Raw genomic sequence first — 15,483 nt, forward strand, 5'->3', positions numbered from 1 at the left:
TCAGCACACACGCGAACATGTCATTCATTGAGCTGCAGTGACTGCTAGCGACACTAACTGTTAAAATCGGCATGACGGTACCAGAACCCAGAGTTCGCGCGGTCCTGTGTCATGTTTAACGTTAATAACCAGAACACATGCTCCTACTTCATGCTACAACCACGTGCACCAACGTGAGCCTACCCGGTAAACTCGAGCCTCCAGTGACGTCAGGCTTCAGAAGTGTTGTAACCGTCTTCATATGAACACCGCGTGGGTTCAGCGGTCTGACAGCCTGAGCTCGGATTGTCCTCTGCACTGAAAGGACCCTCGGCATCGAGACAACACATCACTGGGATACTCGATGGGATGTGCGCGGGGGGTCATGCGGTGAAGGACCGCCCACTCTCCTTGACACCCTACTGGGTGTTGCCTTCACGTGCTCCTCGTAAACTAGCCCTCACCAGCGGAAAACGTGCTGCCAGTTGTTTCAACTACACTGAATATAAACGTTACAGTTTAGTCAAGACACGTTTACTTTCAAGTGAAAGTGGTCGGTTCATCTTATTCATGACGTCAGTCTGTTAACCGCTGCTCCTGGGGGCAGAGAGCATCATAGTAAAAGACAAATAAATCTCCATGGCAAGTCCTTTATTTGGTAGATTTAATGACGGTCTGCAGAACACCAACACACCACTGTCTCTTTCTTACCTGTTGTTTTCTAAATCCATCCGACAGGAATATCGTCGACCAGGGAGCACATCATTCAGTGACCGCCTCAGTCCCAGTGCGCACCGCTGAAGCGCAGCTGCATCCCCCTCAACTTCCCTGCTGACTCAGGTCTCATTGAATCGAGTGACACTGACACCAGGGGAGGAGGCTGTGAAAGCATCGCCATCTACTGCCCCATTTCCTCATAATAATAAACCCTAATCCTAATCAATGTGTTTTTTTTTGTTGCTGTTAAGGAAACCATTGTGTAATGTTGCTTTCCCGTTGATCAAATCTACAGGTGAGTATAGAGTATTATTATACATTTGGGCTAGCAGTGGCGCAGGGGATCCACAGATCAGGTCCCCTCTGGAAACCAGTGACAACTCATCTTGTGTCAAACATATTTCATTGAAAAAAAAAAGGGTTTATTGTAAATACAACATATTAACAATCGTTAACCAATATTAACACACTGAAAACTATTAAATGATTTTTTGACAGATGGACTGCGAGTCCAGTCTGACTTGTATTTCCTTGTGATGTCTCTTAGCTTGGAACCAGAAAAAAGGCCTTACAGATATATTTATATGAAATAGGACTCGGGGTGAAATACATGAGCTTCTCTGCCAAATAAACAAACCAAACACATTTTTTAATATCTTGTTTTGTTGGCATTTGCTTGGTAAGAAATAAAGCATCCTTATAGATTCGGCAGAGTGTCCATCTTGCATTGGTGCCTCAGTTGAGTTGTCTGATTATAGCATTAATGTCTGTATTGCGAAATCCAGGATTTCCGAGGTCCTTCAGAAGCCCAGCCTTATCCTTGGCAGCGTGACGAGCCACTGACAGCTTGAATGGCAACAGGAAGTTGTTGGCAGCCCGGAAGCCTTTACCAACCAAGTAGATCTCGTGAATCAAGTCCTCCAAACAGATGATACCATGTTTACCTGGGGAAAAGTGGTAGAGGAGTTGAGTAATGGGAAGGAGTGTCAAACGGACAGACCGAACATGCTATAAGCTATGAAGAAATGCTTAACAACTTCTGTATTATTTATACAGCTTAATATTATTATTTATTTAATTATTTAATGTAAACCTTTACAACTATTTGCTCGATGCTATACTATATTGCTGACGACACGACCGCCTGATCACCGACGGCAACGAGACGGCGTACAGAGCGGAGGACAGAACCCTGATATCTTGGTGCCAGGAGAACAACCTCCATCAACGTCAGCAAAACCAAGGAGCTGATTGTGGATGATATGAAGACAGAAGGGACAGAAGGACACGCCCCCATCGCCATCATAAGGAATACAGAGGAGAGTCAGCAGCTTTAGGTTTCTCGGCGTTGACCTCACTGATGCCCCTTTCACACCAACGCGTTTTCAGCTCCGGCTCGGAGCTGGAGCCTGAAAAGTGCCGGTTTTTCCTGTTCACACCGCAGCGGCGCCGCCTCTTAGCTCCGGAATCCGGTTCACTTCCAGCTCCCAAAAAATGGTCGGCCTAGAGGCAAGAGCTTCGGAGCTAAGAGGTGGCGTCGCTTACGTCTCTCTTACGTCGAGGCGTGCAGGAAACTAAACCCACCTCCCCTGAACATGGGTCGACTGTCATGCCTGCCTACAAGCATTAGTGCTTATAAACACACTTTATAAAGTCAGGCAACACTAACCAGGCTTCGTGTGATTCTGTTTATTTGTACCTTACTTTGACCATCTGTTCACTGTTATTGATCATTGTGGAGAGAGGCAGACGTGTTGTTTTGTATTGTAGCAGCTATCGGATGGAATCAATACATGGGCTGCACAGGTTGTCGTGTCCGACTATCACAAGTAGAATCATAATAAAAATACGCCGGTAAAATGTGCCTGAAGAAAACGGCTTATGCCACAATAGGATAGCAATAGCAAGTAGTCAGTTTAGCTTTGGTTGCTATGCTAACATCACCCATTTTATACCAGAGAAACTTTCATAACAGCGTTGTGATACCAAACAGCGTCAATTCAGACTGACACACATTCACTTAGGCTAAGGGGAACTGGGGATATGTATCAGCTGCTTGTGTGAGTTGGACAGTGAATACTTTAAAGCTGCAGTGTGAGCTAACCGGGAGCTAACGGAGGAGAATAAACTCCCGTGGAAGAGCAGCCAACACTGCAGCGGTCGGTAAATGCCGCAGAAACACATGAATAAACAATGAACCACGGCACTCTGGAGAAAAGCATAAGGTTGGAGAAGTCGTTATTTAATTTAATCTGGCTTCGTGTGATTAAAAGCAACATGATCATCGACCCGACGCAGTTCCCTGTTGTTGTGAGCGCCGTAATGCCGTTGGGGAGCAAATCAGCGATGTAAACGGTGACGTCATGACGCAGCAGCGGCAGCACCCAGTCGGGCTCTGGGCGGTGTGAACAGAGCGGGAGCAGAAAAGGGAAACCGGAGCTGAACCAGAAAAGCTCCCGCTCGGAGCTAGAAAGGGAAAAGCGCTGGTGTGAAAGCCGCATGAGTCACATGTTCATCACAACCGTGGAATCACCCAAGTATCTCGACAGCGGCTCTTCTTCCTCCGCGGGCTGCGGAAATTCAATCTGATCTCCAGGATACTCTGCAACTTCTACACTTGTACTATGGAGCGTATCCTGACCAGCTGCATCCACTTGTTTTTTATTTTAGAACAAAATGCAGTGTTTTGGGCCACGAGTTTCATTTGACTTTGTTTTTGGCATATCTTATTCAATATAACCTATCTATAATTTACTTATTTCTGCACTTACTTGCACACAACTCACTTGCAACATCTTGTTTATATTTTTAATTGCAATCTTAAATTGCTTTGTTGGAGTAGCCTGGGCCGTACGATTTTTAATGCCAAAGCTACACTGTAGCTATTTTTTCACTAGGGATAGTGCAAATACAAATACATTTTTTTAATCCTTTAAAGCCTTAGAATGCTATACCTTCAAGTATTTCAGCACACATGCTTTAAATGATCCTTTGAGTGGATCGAATGTAACAATCAGTGGTTAGCACTCACTGATGAGCATGATGGAAACTTTAGCCTGATGCAGGGCTCGACAGTAACGGTTGCCATTGGCAACCATTCAGAAAGAAATATGGACAGCAAACAGCAAAATGTGCACCCCAAAATAGATAAATGTTCATCATTTGTTATAATAAGAGTGATATTTAATTATTGTTGTGACCAGTTGGAACCTGATACTTAAGTTGCACGTGCATTGGTGTGATTACGGAGCCAGAAAGCGATGCATGTTTACTTGCGTGCGCGGTGCGCCTTGTTTGTTTTACAAAAAATGGCGAAGCAAATTAAGTTGATTGACCGTGGGGTAAAAAGTTCAGCCAACCCGTCAACATCTCAAACGAATGTTCAAAGTGATTCAACTGATAAAGCGCAAGATGAACCTGAACAAAAACAAAGAGGAAATGGGTAAAGTCTTGGGAGGCGAAATATATATGTACATTCTGCTTCGTTGTGCATTCACTTCCTGTAAAAGTTCCTTCAAAATAAGAGTCCCGATCTTATTACTACCAAAATAAAAGTGCTAAACAAAACTTTACCATAGGAAAATATTGGCATACAAATATAATCACTTCTATAAAAAGGTAACACATTTTAAATATAGTTAGACATATTAAAGGTAATTTACAGCATTAATAATTAATATCTAATTCTTAACTATGAATGGTTTTAATTTATTTAACATTAGAAATGTATTAGACTGGCCAATCTAATACCTCATTAACACCAACGGTGTTTCAGGGCCTGGTTCGGAGCTGGAGCTTGAAAAGCACCGGGTTTTCCTTTTCACACCGCAGCGGAGCAGCCTCTTAGCTCCGGAATCCGGTTCATTTCAAGCACCAAAAAAGTGTCCGGCCAGAGCAAAAGCACCACATACGTCACGCTTACGTCGAGGCGGGGGCAGGGACAGATCAACTCCTGAACAACAACAAGAAGCCCGCGTTTTATCCAGTTTGTACAACGATGGAGAAACTTAACAAGAGTTTCAGAGTTTCTGCCATAGACTGTATATATAAAGGTTTCTGCTCATGGTGAAGCAACGTGTCTGCGTGTTAAGGTGGAACCTGAGCATTCACGTTGATCACCTCTCATTATAAATCTATAAAAATTAAACTTTACTTCACGTGTTCATTTGAGAACAGCTGTTACATACCTGGGTGAAGGTTACAGTTCATTTAAATGAAAGATACAACGTTACTCCACACTCATGGTTCAGTCCACCTTTAAAAATAAGACCGACCGCGGAAGCAGTTGTGTTTTAAAAAAAACTTTATTGACACGAGTACACTTTTTTATAAGAATATAACTAAACCACAGACAGTGTTTCCCACAGATCTGAAATATACTTGGGCGGGTGGTGGCACCGGCCGGGCAGGGGGGGGGGGGGGGGGGATTTGCGCAAAAAAAAAAGTTTTAATTTTGTATAATCATTTTGCGTAAAGATGGCACTCAAGGGCACACTAGTGGTGGTGTTCCTGGCGGGATTTGAACTCACAGCCTTCCGATCTTCAGCCCACCTCACTATCCATTAGATCAATCACTACCCTCTCAAATGGAAATATGTGTTTACATAAATGGTGACCACACTGTTTGAGACCCACTGAGAACTTAAACTAAGTTAACTATCTAAACCAGTGGTCCCCAAACTAAGGCCCGCGGGCCGGGTACGGCCCGCCTCCACATTTGGCCCGGCCCCCTGAACAATACCAGAGACGCATTATGATTTTTTTTTTTTTTTTTTTTTTCAGTCTGGCCACGCGAATCCTAGACTAGCCCCTGTCAAAATGTTGTGACCTGCTCTATCGAAATCAGTCGCATTGACCCGAAGACACCTTTTGAGTTGTATACACTGTTGGAAAGAGGATATTCCTAGCTTTCTAATGATATCAGGATTGTTTTTGTACTTCAAATATTAAGCGAAATATGTCACATTATATAATGACTGTCACCGAGTCCTCATTTTGAGAAACAGGCCTTCAAAGTTGTCTCTTCTCTGGAATCCATCGATCCGATTGATTATTAGCGGAGCAAATGATCAAAATACTACCGAGGGAAGATATTTTCGTTTGGAGGGGAAGCTCGCGAGTGTGTGTGTATACGTGTGTGTGTGTGTGTGTGTGTGCTTGTGTAATTTTGCGTTTGTGTGTATTGTGTTTGTTTCCCGGGGAAAACACTCACGAGAAACACCGGCTGTTATTATGCCTGCCGTTCTCCGCTTGTAATTATGCTGAAGCTTCAACGTTGTATTTATCATCTGAATTTGCCGAAACAAGTTTAATATTCTGAAAGCCAAGACTTTGTTTAATTGAAATCAGATGAAAACAAACTGTAACGGACCCTGCAGTGTTATCTATGATTACTATACTCTTACATTCATAATTTCAGCGGAGTTAAGGGGGGGGGGGGGAGGGGCGGCGCTGCGGAAGAGCAGATTGCGAGTGAGAAATAAATAAATTGGAAATAAAAGTTACATATTCTGAAAGCCAAGACTTTGTTTGTTTAAAATCAAACAAAACACCCGAACCCCGAAAAAATATATTTTTTTACGTAAATCCACGTTTATTTTGAGAGATTCTGCTCTGACAACTAAGCTAAACTTTTACCGGTTAAGATTGTGCACGGTACAACAGAAAGTTACATTAATTTTCAATGGACTTTTTTTCTGTGAAGAACCCAGAGAGGGTTATTTGGTTATTATTTATTTCATATATAGTGTTATTTATTTCATTAATAGTGTTATTATTTATTTCCTGACTTTTTTTCTGTGAAGATCCCGGAAAGGGTTATTAATATTAGGTTATATGTGTGGCTTTCTAGAAAACAATAAATGTTTACGTTTAGACACCCATGCGATCGTCACACTTTTTCTGTTACAAACTGACCCGGCCCCCATCAGAGAAGGGAAAAGTTATGTGGCCCTCACAGGAAAAAGTTTGGGGACCCCTGATCTAAACACTCAGAGAGTCCTTTACCTCACCTGAGCTTATCCCGAGCTTGAATGACACACAGAGACCAATCAAGGGCTTTGATTTATGATCTCTATGACAGTGGCCATGTTGGCAGGCCACATCATGTAGACAGCCAGTCACCCTGTGTGAGGCAGGCCACTTAACGAGGCGAGATCAGAGCAAGGGAGCGAGGGATCATTGTCCACAAGTTAATCGATCGCAGATGGCGTCGTGGTCACGGACGAATAAAAAATAAATAAATTAAAAAAACTTATAAAAAAAAAAAAGGGTCGCGAAATATACTTGGGCGGCCGTTAATATACCTGGGCGGCCCGCCCAAGTATAGTCTATGTGTGGGAAACCCTGACAGAAATGACTCCGGAAAAGCTGCAGATAGAGCCATAAGAAATGAATGCAACTGATTTCATCCGCACGGTTTGGCTTTATGAAGCAGGCACGCAAACGGTTACGTCATGACGCAAACGATGACGCAACGACGCATTACCAGTCGGACTCTGGGCGGTGTGAAAAGAGCCAGAGCTAAACCGAAGAACTGGTTCTGAACCTGAAAAGCTCTAGCACGGAGCTTGAACCGGAGTTGCGTTGGTGTGAATGAGGTATTAGACTTCAATGCTGAAAGGCCAGTGGATCTATGGTGGGGGTCAGCACAGAGGTCAAGACTTCAATGCTGAAGGGCCAGTGGATCTATGGTGGGGGTCAGCACAGAGGTCAAGACTTCAATGCTGAAAGGCCAGTGGATCTATGGTGGGGGGTCAGCACAGAGGTCAAGACTTCAATGCTGAAGGGCCAGTGGATCTATGGTGGGGGTCAGCACAAAGGTCAAGACTTCAATGCTGAAAGGCCAGTGGATCTATGGTGGGGGTCAGCACAGAGGTCAAGACTTCAATGCTGAAAGGCCAGTGGATCTATGGTGGGGGTCAGCACAGAGGTCAAGACTTCAATGCTGAAGGGCCAGTGGATCTATGGTGGGGGTCAGCACAGAGGTCAAGACTTCAATGCTGAAGGGCCAGTGGATCTATGGTGGGGGTCAGCACAGAGGTCAAGACTTCAATGCTGAAGGCCAGTGGATCTATGGTGGGGGTCAGCACAGAGGTCAAGACTTCAATGCTGAAGGGCCAGTGGATCTATGGTGGGGGTCAGCACAGAGGTCAAGACTCAAATGCTGAAGGGCCAGTGGGATCTATGGTGGGGGTCAGCACAGGGTCAAGACTTCAATGCTGAAGGGCCAGTGGATCTATGGTGCGGGTCAGCACAGAGGTCAAGACTTCAATGCTGAAGGGCCAGTGGATCTATGGTGGGGGTCAGCACAGAGGTCAAGACTTCAATGCTGAAGGGCCAGTGGATCTATGGTGGGGGTCAGCACAGAGGTCAAGACTTCAATGCTGAAGGGCCAGTGGATCTATGGTGGGGGTCAGCACAGAGGTCAAGACTTCAATGCTGAAGGGCCAGTGGATCTATGGTGGGGGTCAGCACACATTTGAAAGGGAGACAACGGATGATGAAACTAGTGACTTGCTCTATTCATTTGTGAGGGATCTGTGAAGAACAGGACAACAGCTGCACTGCAGTGTTTAGTATACCAGCAATTGAGGGTGGACAAGTTTCCTACCACTTAGGTTTAAAATAATTGTGTTAATTACTTATTGTAAAGCATTTGAACATTCTTTTGTGTCACATGTTCATTATTAAGTTGATGTATAACTGTGTAGTATCTTCATTATTTAAAATATAAGGTGACTAAAAATGGCAACCATATTTTCAGTTTTGGAAACCAAAAGCGGATGCCTGGTTGCCAGCCTAGCAACCACTTTAAAAAGTCAGCGTTGAGCCCTGCTGATGTGTGTGCTGGTGGTGAGCCTGCCATCATCATGTGGCTGAGGAAGAGACTTACCCATGTGCTGCTCAATGAAGGTGTTGTCTGTGAGAGGAACTCTCCTCCGGCCAACCCTAGTCTGTCCTCTCTTCAGGATGAGCTCACGAACAGACTTCAAGTTGGGAAATCTGTTGGAAAAATTACATAGGTTTATTATAAGCAAAACAAAACTACGCTTAGCATTTCAGTCACTCATCACTCACCCCCAGGCCACATAAGGCTCCAGCATCTTCATCATTGCTACCGAGGTCTTGTTGATTTTGACAAAGGTCCCGCTGAAGATCTTCCTCAGCCTCAACATGTGAACCATCTTCATCACCTTTGGACTGACACCTTTAATCCTAACAGGAGAGCATCATCAAGATTAACAAAATAGAATGAGATGTATAATATATCACATGTAATTTGTTAGACACTTTTATCCAAAGCGACTTATTCAGTATAGTGGACAATCCCCACAGGAGCAATCTGGGCTGAAGTGTCTTGTCCAAGGACACAATGACATGCAGCCTGCAGTGGGACTCAAACCAGTGCTCCCCTGATCAACGCAGTAGCCCACTGTGGCTCAGTGGGCTACTGCGTTGATCTGAACTGGTTTGCAATAGATGAGTCGGACTGGGAATTAACATTGCACTACATTAAAATATTTCAATAAACAAATCATAACCATAGACGGCATTTAAATCTCAACCCACATTAAGAACTAATTCAGGAACATTTTTGTGCAGCAGACACCATCGCTGTGAAAAGTCAGGCATGGTTTGGCTGTGGCTTGCAGCGTACACTCTTTGTAGGAGCAAGTAGGCTGAGTTTTGGTTGGTTTTAGAATTGTGACATCCTTAAAAAGGTGCACAGAGTTGCTCTTTCTATCCACTTTGGCTTGGGGCATATGTCAAGTTAATCTCCAGTCTTTTTGAAGATCCTGTATTCTTCATTAAAGGTGTGGTAGGTAATTCACTTCAGAAACACTTTTTGTTATATTCCATGGAATGCTCTTAACATCCCGATAGCAATGAATACTAGGGCTGTGCATCTTCACTGGTCTCACGATTCGATTACGATTATCCTGTCAACGATTTGATTCAATTCGATATCCCGATGCATCACGCAGAGTTCCCATTAGCCGGTAATTACCGGACTATGACCGGTAAAATATGCTGAAGACCGGCAAATCTAAATCTCTCTGGTCAAAGCGTCCGGTCAAAATCATTTCCCCTTAGCGCAATACCGCTTCAGTTGCGCCACTTATGTGACAGACAAAAGAGTATGTGACAGACAAGAATAGTCCATTCTAATGTCTAACACTTAATGTGGAGAAAGAGATGTCCTGTATGGGTTGATTGTGCGTTGATCTGTTGGTAATGCCTCGGGGTTCCGGTGGGCATGTAAACAAATGCATAATGCTGCGCTATACTTTGTGGCCTCACCCAGTTGCATAGCGACGCTTATTGTTTAGGTGTCTTTTAATAAGCAGGTAGTCATATCATTAGCTAGAACTATCTGGATCTGATCGATATGGACATAAACGCGAGTGAAGTCTAATCTGACGGGAGAGAGAGACGACACGCAGCTCTGCATGATCACATGCAGCGGTGAGCGGACAAAACACACACTTCAGGTTAGAATATCACACGTAGCTATTTTAATGACCTCTCAAACTACCTAAACTAGTTATAGATATGTTTAGTTTTACTGTCGGGTCACTCATTACTGATCCGCGAGCTGCATGATACTGACGGGCTGTCAGGAGAGGGAGAGAGCGCTCCGTTTATTATTCTCGTGTTATTGTAAATTACTGTTCACTTTTGAATAATGTAGTTAATCTAATATCATTAGTTTGTTTAATATCGAATCATATCAATTTGTTTTAAAGCTCAATAAATAACAAAGAAGACCTTTGACAGGCACTTTTCAAATGTTGTCCGGAAGATTTAAACTTTAACGGACATGTTGACCGGCGAAAAAATATTCTAACGGGAACTCTGGCATCACGATTCATACCAATGCGTTGCATCCTCAATTTTCTATATTACTGCACATGGCTTCTTTGTCATCAATGCATACATGCAGTAAATACATATGAACTGTCTTTATTATTTAGAAAGTGCTTCAGAAATCAATAACATAAATGTCTTGACATTCATTTATAAACCAAAATAAATGAATTGTATAGGATCTAGCGTCCCTATATCTGTGTGTGAAGTTGTTCCATCCTCAAAAACAAAAAAATAATGCTTCTGCAGTCTAGCTGCAGCTTCTAGCAACGGTCTTCTGTTAAAGAAAGGACACTGAATGTCCTGAATGTGGCATCACACACAGGACTTGAGTCTGAACACAGCAGACAACAGGAGTATTTACAACAGCATATAACAACTCAAATAGTGCATGTGGGTGCACACTTACATTCTCTGTCTTACTGTTACATAAATCCCATGAATGTATGAGATTAAATTAGCTTCATCATATCTCAGTGATTAAGTGAATAATAAAGTTTCTATCGGGTCACTATCAGCCTGTCACTCATTATTTTCAAGAGGGGGCGGGGCTTGGAGGAACGGAGGAGACGGTGATCGCGGAAGCTTTTTTCCTCCTGCCTTCACAAACTTTACACACGTATATATCATCTGAAAATTGCTAGAGGACATTCATACTCTGCAATCCAAGACTTAATTAAATCCACCAAAAACCTGACATGATTGTAACGCGATTATTTTTGAAAAACATAAATCCCTGAGTCTCTGAGCCGCAGCGACACGGAGTGATTCAGAGCGGGTCCTGCTGCTGTTGGTTCTGGACTGGTGGTGTTGTGTTGGTGGATAAAGCAGACTGCTCCGTGTTTGGTGTTGCTGTGCCGCTGTGCCGCTGTCACGTCTGTTCCCTGATCTCTGCGTCACCGACCGATTTGATATTAAAGTGACAGAAAAAAAAAACTTTATAGTAAAGCCGCGGCCGGAAAAATCAGGAAGCAACGTTACTACGCTATAACCGATTATCTTCCGTCACTGCATCGATACTGAATAGTCCACGTCCGCATCGCAATGCATCGTAGAAACGATTATTTTCAACACCCCTAATGAATACATTAAGTGCTTTGACAATAAATATATACAAATATTTCATCTGTGGAAGCCGTGGCGCTGTAAAAAGCACGACCAATCATCTGAGCCGGCCCGGCTAAAGTAACTGGATGGCCTACCTGCCTGTCAGCCTCCCATCTGTGCACAAACTTATCTCGTGCCCTCATTGGTCATGTGCGTGTTTGTGTGTGTTGGAGGAGGGGTTCTGTGAGGAAGTCTGAAGGAAGGGGCAGATTTTTTTCGGCTGTGTACTTTTAAATTCTAGCGCACTCGAGCTGGTTTCTCCATTCTTACCTACCCTACCTTCAAGTCAAATTTAAAACAAGCTGAATTTAAATCGACACTCAATCTTAAAACGGGAAGTCCTGAATGTTAGAGCCACAGGAGGCAGCACAATCCTCTGACAGTACTCACTCTCTGATGCGCACAGCGAAGGCCAGCCTGTTCTTGGCAGGGGGCAGGGGCCCGGGGGGGCGCTGCTGACTCCTCTGGATGCGAGTGTCATCACGATGCTTCCTGTGGCTGTCTTTCAAGAAATCTTCTAATCGTTTGAACTTTAACGGTTTTCCTTTTGATATCTGGAATGGTGTAGACATGGGAAACATGTAAATATCCAGCAGTACATTAAAACAAGTAGTATGTACAGTTGAGCCTGCATCACGTGACTGTTAACACTTTCTTACAGCCTGCTCTCTTACCTTTCTCTTCTCGAGCAGTGCTATCTTAGCCTGAGTGGCTTTGATGGCCTGGTATGCTTTCCGCTTCTTCAGCAGATACTCAGGAACCAACTTGATCACCTTCTTTGACCTGCCAACAGGAGCACACACTGATCAACAGATATACGTGTGTGTGTGTGTGTGTGTACATGCAGCTTCAGCTTTACGTGTGGGGATTATGTAATATAGCCAAAGAACATACAGCATTAAACTACCAAGAACACTCTACAAACAACTAGTTTCGGATATTAACTTTAAATCACGCCATGATCTCTCCGTGGAGTGGACTCGTGAAATCCGGCTTCTACAAACTTCTTCTAACCATGACAACGGCTTCTAACAATCATCGCGATCAATATGGCTTTAGATTCAACCGGTAAAAACTTGACTTGTTACAGAGACTCGAAACAAAACAAATGCAGACAGATAAAGAACGGATTGCGATAGATTACATTTAACACAATTACATACTCAGTTTCTGCCATGGTGGTATCTGGATGGTCAACAGTCGCTCGGAGATGACGTAAGAGCAATTCGAGTTTTATTTTCCCGGTACTGCAGTTACTACAGTGCCACCCAGCGGTCACGTCACAAGTATACAGGACAGTAACACAGAATACAACCAATATGGTCCTCAGCCTTTCTGAGGTAAATCCAGCCTGTTTTATTTACAATGATATGTTCAGAATTCTTCCCCTGCTTTCAACTTATTGATGTCTAAAATAAAATCATGATATCCGTATCTGTGTAAACGCTGTAAGTTGAGACTCAGAGTATAATAGTAAAGTGTTCAAAACACATAATCTTATGTAAAGGTCGTCTCTGTCATGCTTTTTAACAACATGATTACAAATAACACAACATTATCAATATGACACATTCATAAAGAACATCAGGCCATTATTAACATCCAGATGCTTCTGTAGCAATAAGGGGTTAACACAGTTTTATGGACTCATTGACACTGTACAGTAATACAGTGGGATGAAAGTCTCTTTAATGATGTGTAAAAGTACATTAAAATATGTAATGCAGAGCTTAATGGAGACGCATTGTATTGTGTTTGTGAAGATAAGACATTTCAGTTTTTAACAGCTTTCTTAAAAAAAAAAAGGTTTTAATTTTAGGCAAAATAATGTAACTCCACCAATACGTTTCAAACGTCAGGATATGTTGCTCAGACATGTATTTATCACATGATTTAAGTCTGGTGACATGAAAATGAACAGCATGCCTGAGATTTCTGCTCAGATTTGAATTCCCATTGGCTGAACTGGAGTTAAGCTGCAGAACAACCTGTGAGCTTAAATTATTATAGGCTTAATGCTTTGGCTGCTTACTGAAATCGGCTTTTAAAAAAGTGTCAAATAGCAGCACTGACCTTTTTCCCTCAATGCAAAAAAAGGTAAGTGGATAAACCATGTTTAAATGTGTGAAAAATATTCACCAAAGCTTCAAGCTAAAGAGTAGCGTAGTATTAAAAACATTTTGCGGTTAAGTGCAATTTAAATCTCAGTATGATCAAATATGTGTTTATAACAAATAAAAGCTTGTTTCCTTTGCTCTGCTGCCCCTTCCACCTTTATCTCCCCTGTTGCTCCCCTTTGTCCTCCTGTCTTTTTCTCTCCTTATTAACTATTCTCTCATTTGTTGTCTCCAAATACCTTGTCCTTTCTCTACTGTTATCCTCCACCCTCCCCTCTTCTTCCACCCTGTCCTCCTCTGCCTCTGATTCTACATGGCATCAGAGGCCTGGCCAAAGCAGGGGGATTGTGGCCTCAGAGCTCCATAAATCCAGCCTGTAATCAGCATGTCCCGGCGATAATGAGCAGGATATGTTCTCACCTCCCAACATGGGAGATGAGTTGTCTTTACATGGAAGCATGAGCAGTAACACACACAGAGCCTGTAAATAGAGATGCACCCGCGACTAGTCTGATAATGTATGTTATAATGTATATACATCATGTGAAAATATGTGATTAGCCAAAATGGTTGTAAATATTAATATAAATATTAAGAAATAAATTGAGCTTGAAATATTTAAGTGGAATCCTGAGTGTAAACTGTGAAAATTGTAGATATAGTTTGAAAAGCTGCAAGTGTTTAGTTTAATATTAGGAGTTGAGCAGTTGAGATTGTTGAACTTAAATAGACATTGTTATCAGTTTATGAAGGAGCAAATCATTTGAAAGCCCATAAAACCAAAAAGTACTTCCTCGTTTTTAGTTAGAATTTAACATTGTGGATCCAAGTTATTTAGAAAATGATAGATACCAACTTACATGTGTTTTGCAAGTTGCATAATGAGCATTATTGCTTACATGAACAATATATTTAAGCAACTGTTTGGCAGAATTGGACCACATTGGATGGTTTTGGCATCCTTGGGGGTTTATAAATGTTTTGAGCATATGTTTTTCCAGCTGATTTTGTGCCTCAATGTTTTCTGTGTTTCTTTTGCATTCGCTATACGATTTGATCAAGCTTTCACTCTCATTCTGTAAACTCTGCCTTAGTAGTCAGACCCAAGCATCTCCAAATGAGTCATCACTACACACAGGAAATCGGGGGGGGGGGGCGATTTACAGTGCTGGCCTTGAACATTGGGCTGTTGCGTGTGGAGCGGAGCCCATCTTGTTCAAGGAGGAGAGAACTTCAGTTTGTCTGCTCTCATCTGATGCATGCCTTTCCTATCCACCCTGCAGACATATCTGTGATTTATTGGTATAGATTTCGATCACTCACGTCAGCAATTTGTACTCATGCTGGTAAAAATATGATACTTTGTAATTTCTCAGTTCAGATAGAGAAACTTCAAATACTTTGAAAAAGGAAGACAGTGGAAATCTTGCCTTGTTTTTTAATGCAAGTTGTTGTCCAGTGGAACCTAGCAAATATAAAGCTTTCTTTTCAACAATTTTAGTTACATTTATTAATGTTTGGTTTTGTGACTATTCATAGAGCAGAAGTAAGATATGTTAGCTCAATTTGGTAATTAGCTTTAAAGTATATATCAGTCCACAAAGTTTGACCTACAACTGTTAACATGGGGTCTCTAGAAAAAATATCAAACACACACAAGCTGTTACTGACTCCGTTTACTCAAAGAAGAAGG

At 42.5% G+C, this 15,483-nt stretch overlaps 2 protein-coding genes across 2 annotated transcripts in view; both read right to left on the minus strand.

Annotated features, from left to right (window-relative positions):
* slc5a6a (solute carrier family 5 member 6a) overlaps positions 1-851 on the minus strand; it is a gene marked incomplete at its 3' end in the record, with an annotated part of 51,274 nt that extends 50,423 nt beyond the window's left edge. Inside the window, 2 exon segments of the mRNA XM_034201510.1 lie at positions 184-576; positions 691-851.
* A 245-nt stretch (positions 852-1,096) lies between these two features.
* Positions 1,097-12,929, minus strand: rpl7l1 (ribosomal protein L7-like 1). The gene is made up of 6 exons (XM_034201508.1): positions 12,837-12,929; positions 12,348-12,456; positions 12,064-12,227; positions 8,776-8,913; positions 8,591-8,700; positions 1,097-1,640 (listed from the first exon to the last, which is right to left on the minus strand). Exons 1-6 carry the CDS (start codon positions 12,848-12,850, stop codon positions 1,432-1,434), a joined length of 744 nt encoding a protein of 247 aa, XP_034057399.1. The 5' UTR covers positions 12,851-12,929; the 3' UTR covers positions 1,097-1,431.
* Between the last annotated feature and the right edge of the window lie 2,554 nt (positions 12,930-15,483).

This window comes from Gymnodraco acuticeps, unplaced genomic scaffold, assembly GCF_902827175.1.
Source record: "Gymnodraco acuticeps unplaced genomic scaffold, fGymAcu1.1, whole genome shotgun sequence".
Classification (NCBI taxonomy): Eukaryota; Metazoa; Chordata; class Actinopteri; order Perciformes; family Bathydraconidae; genus Gymnodraco; species Gymnodraco acuticeps.

Bases quoted from the DNA above. Each gene is read 5' to 3' on its own strand.
- rpl7l1 (XM_034201508.1), bottom strand. The intron at 12,228-12,347 runs GTAAGAGAGCAG...ACACCATTCCAG, and splicing joins CACTGCTCGAGAAGAGAAAG to ATATCAAAAGGAAAACCGTT. The intron at 8,914-12,063 runs GTGAGTACTGTC...CTCTCCTGTTAG, and splicing joins TTCGCTGTGCGCATCAGAGA to GATTAAAGGTGTCAGTCCAA.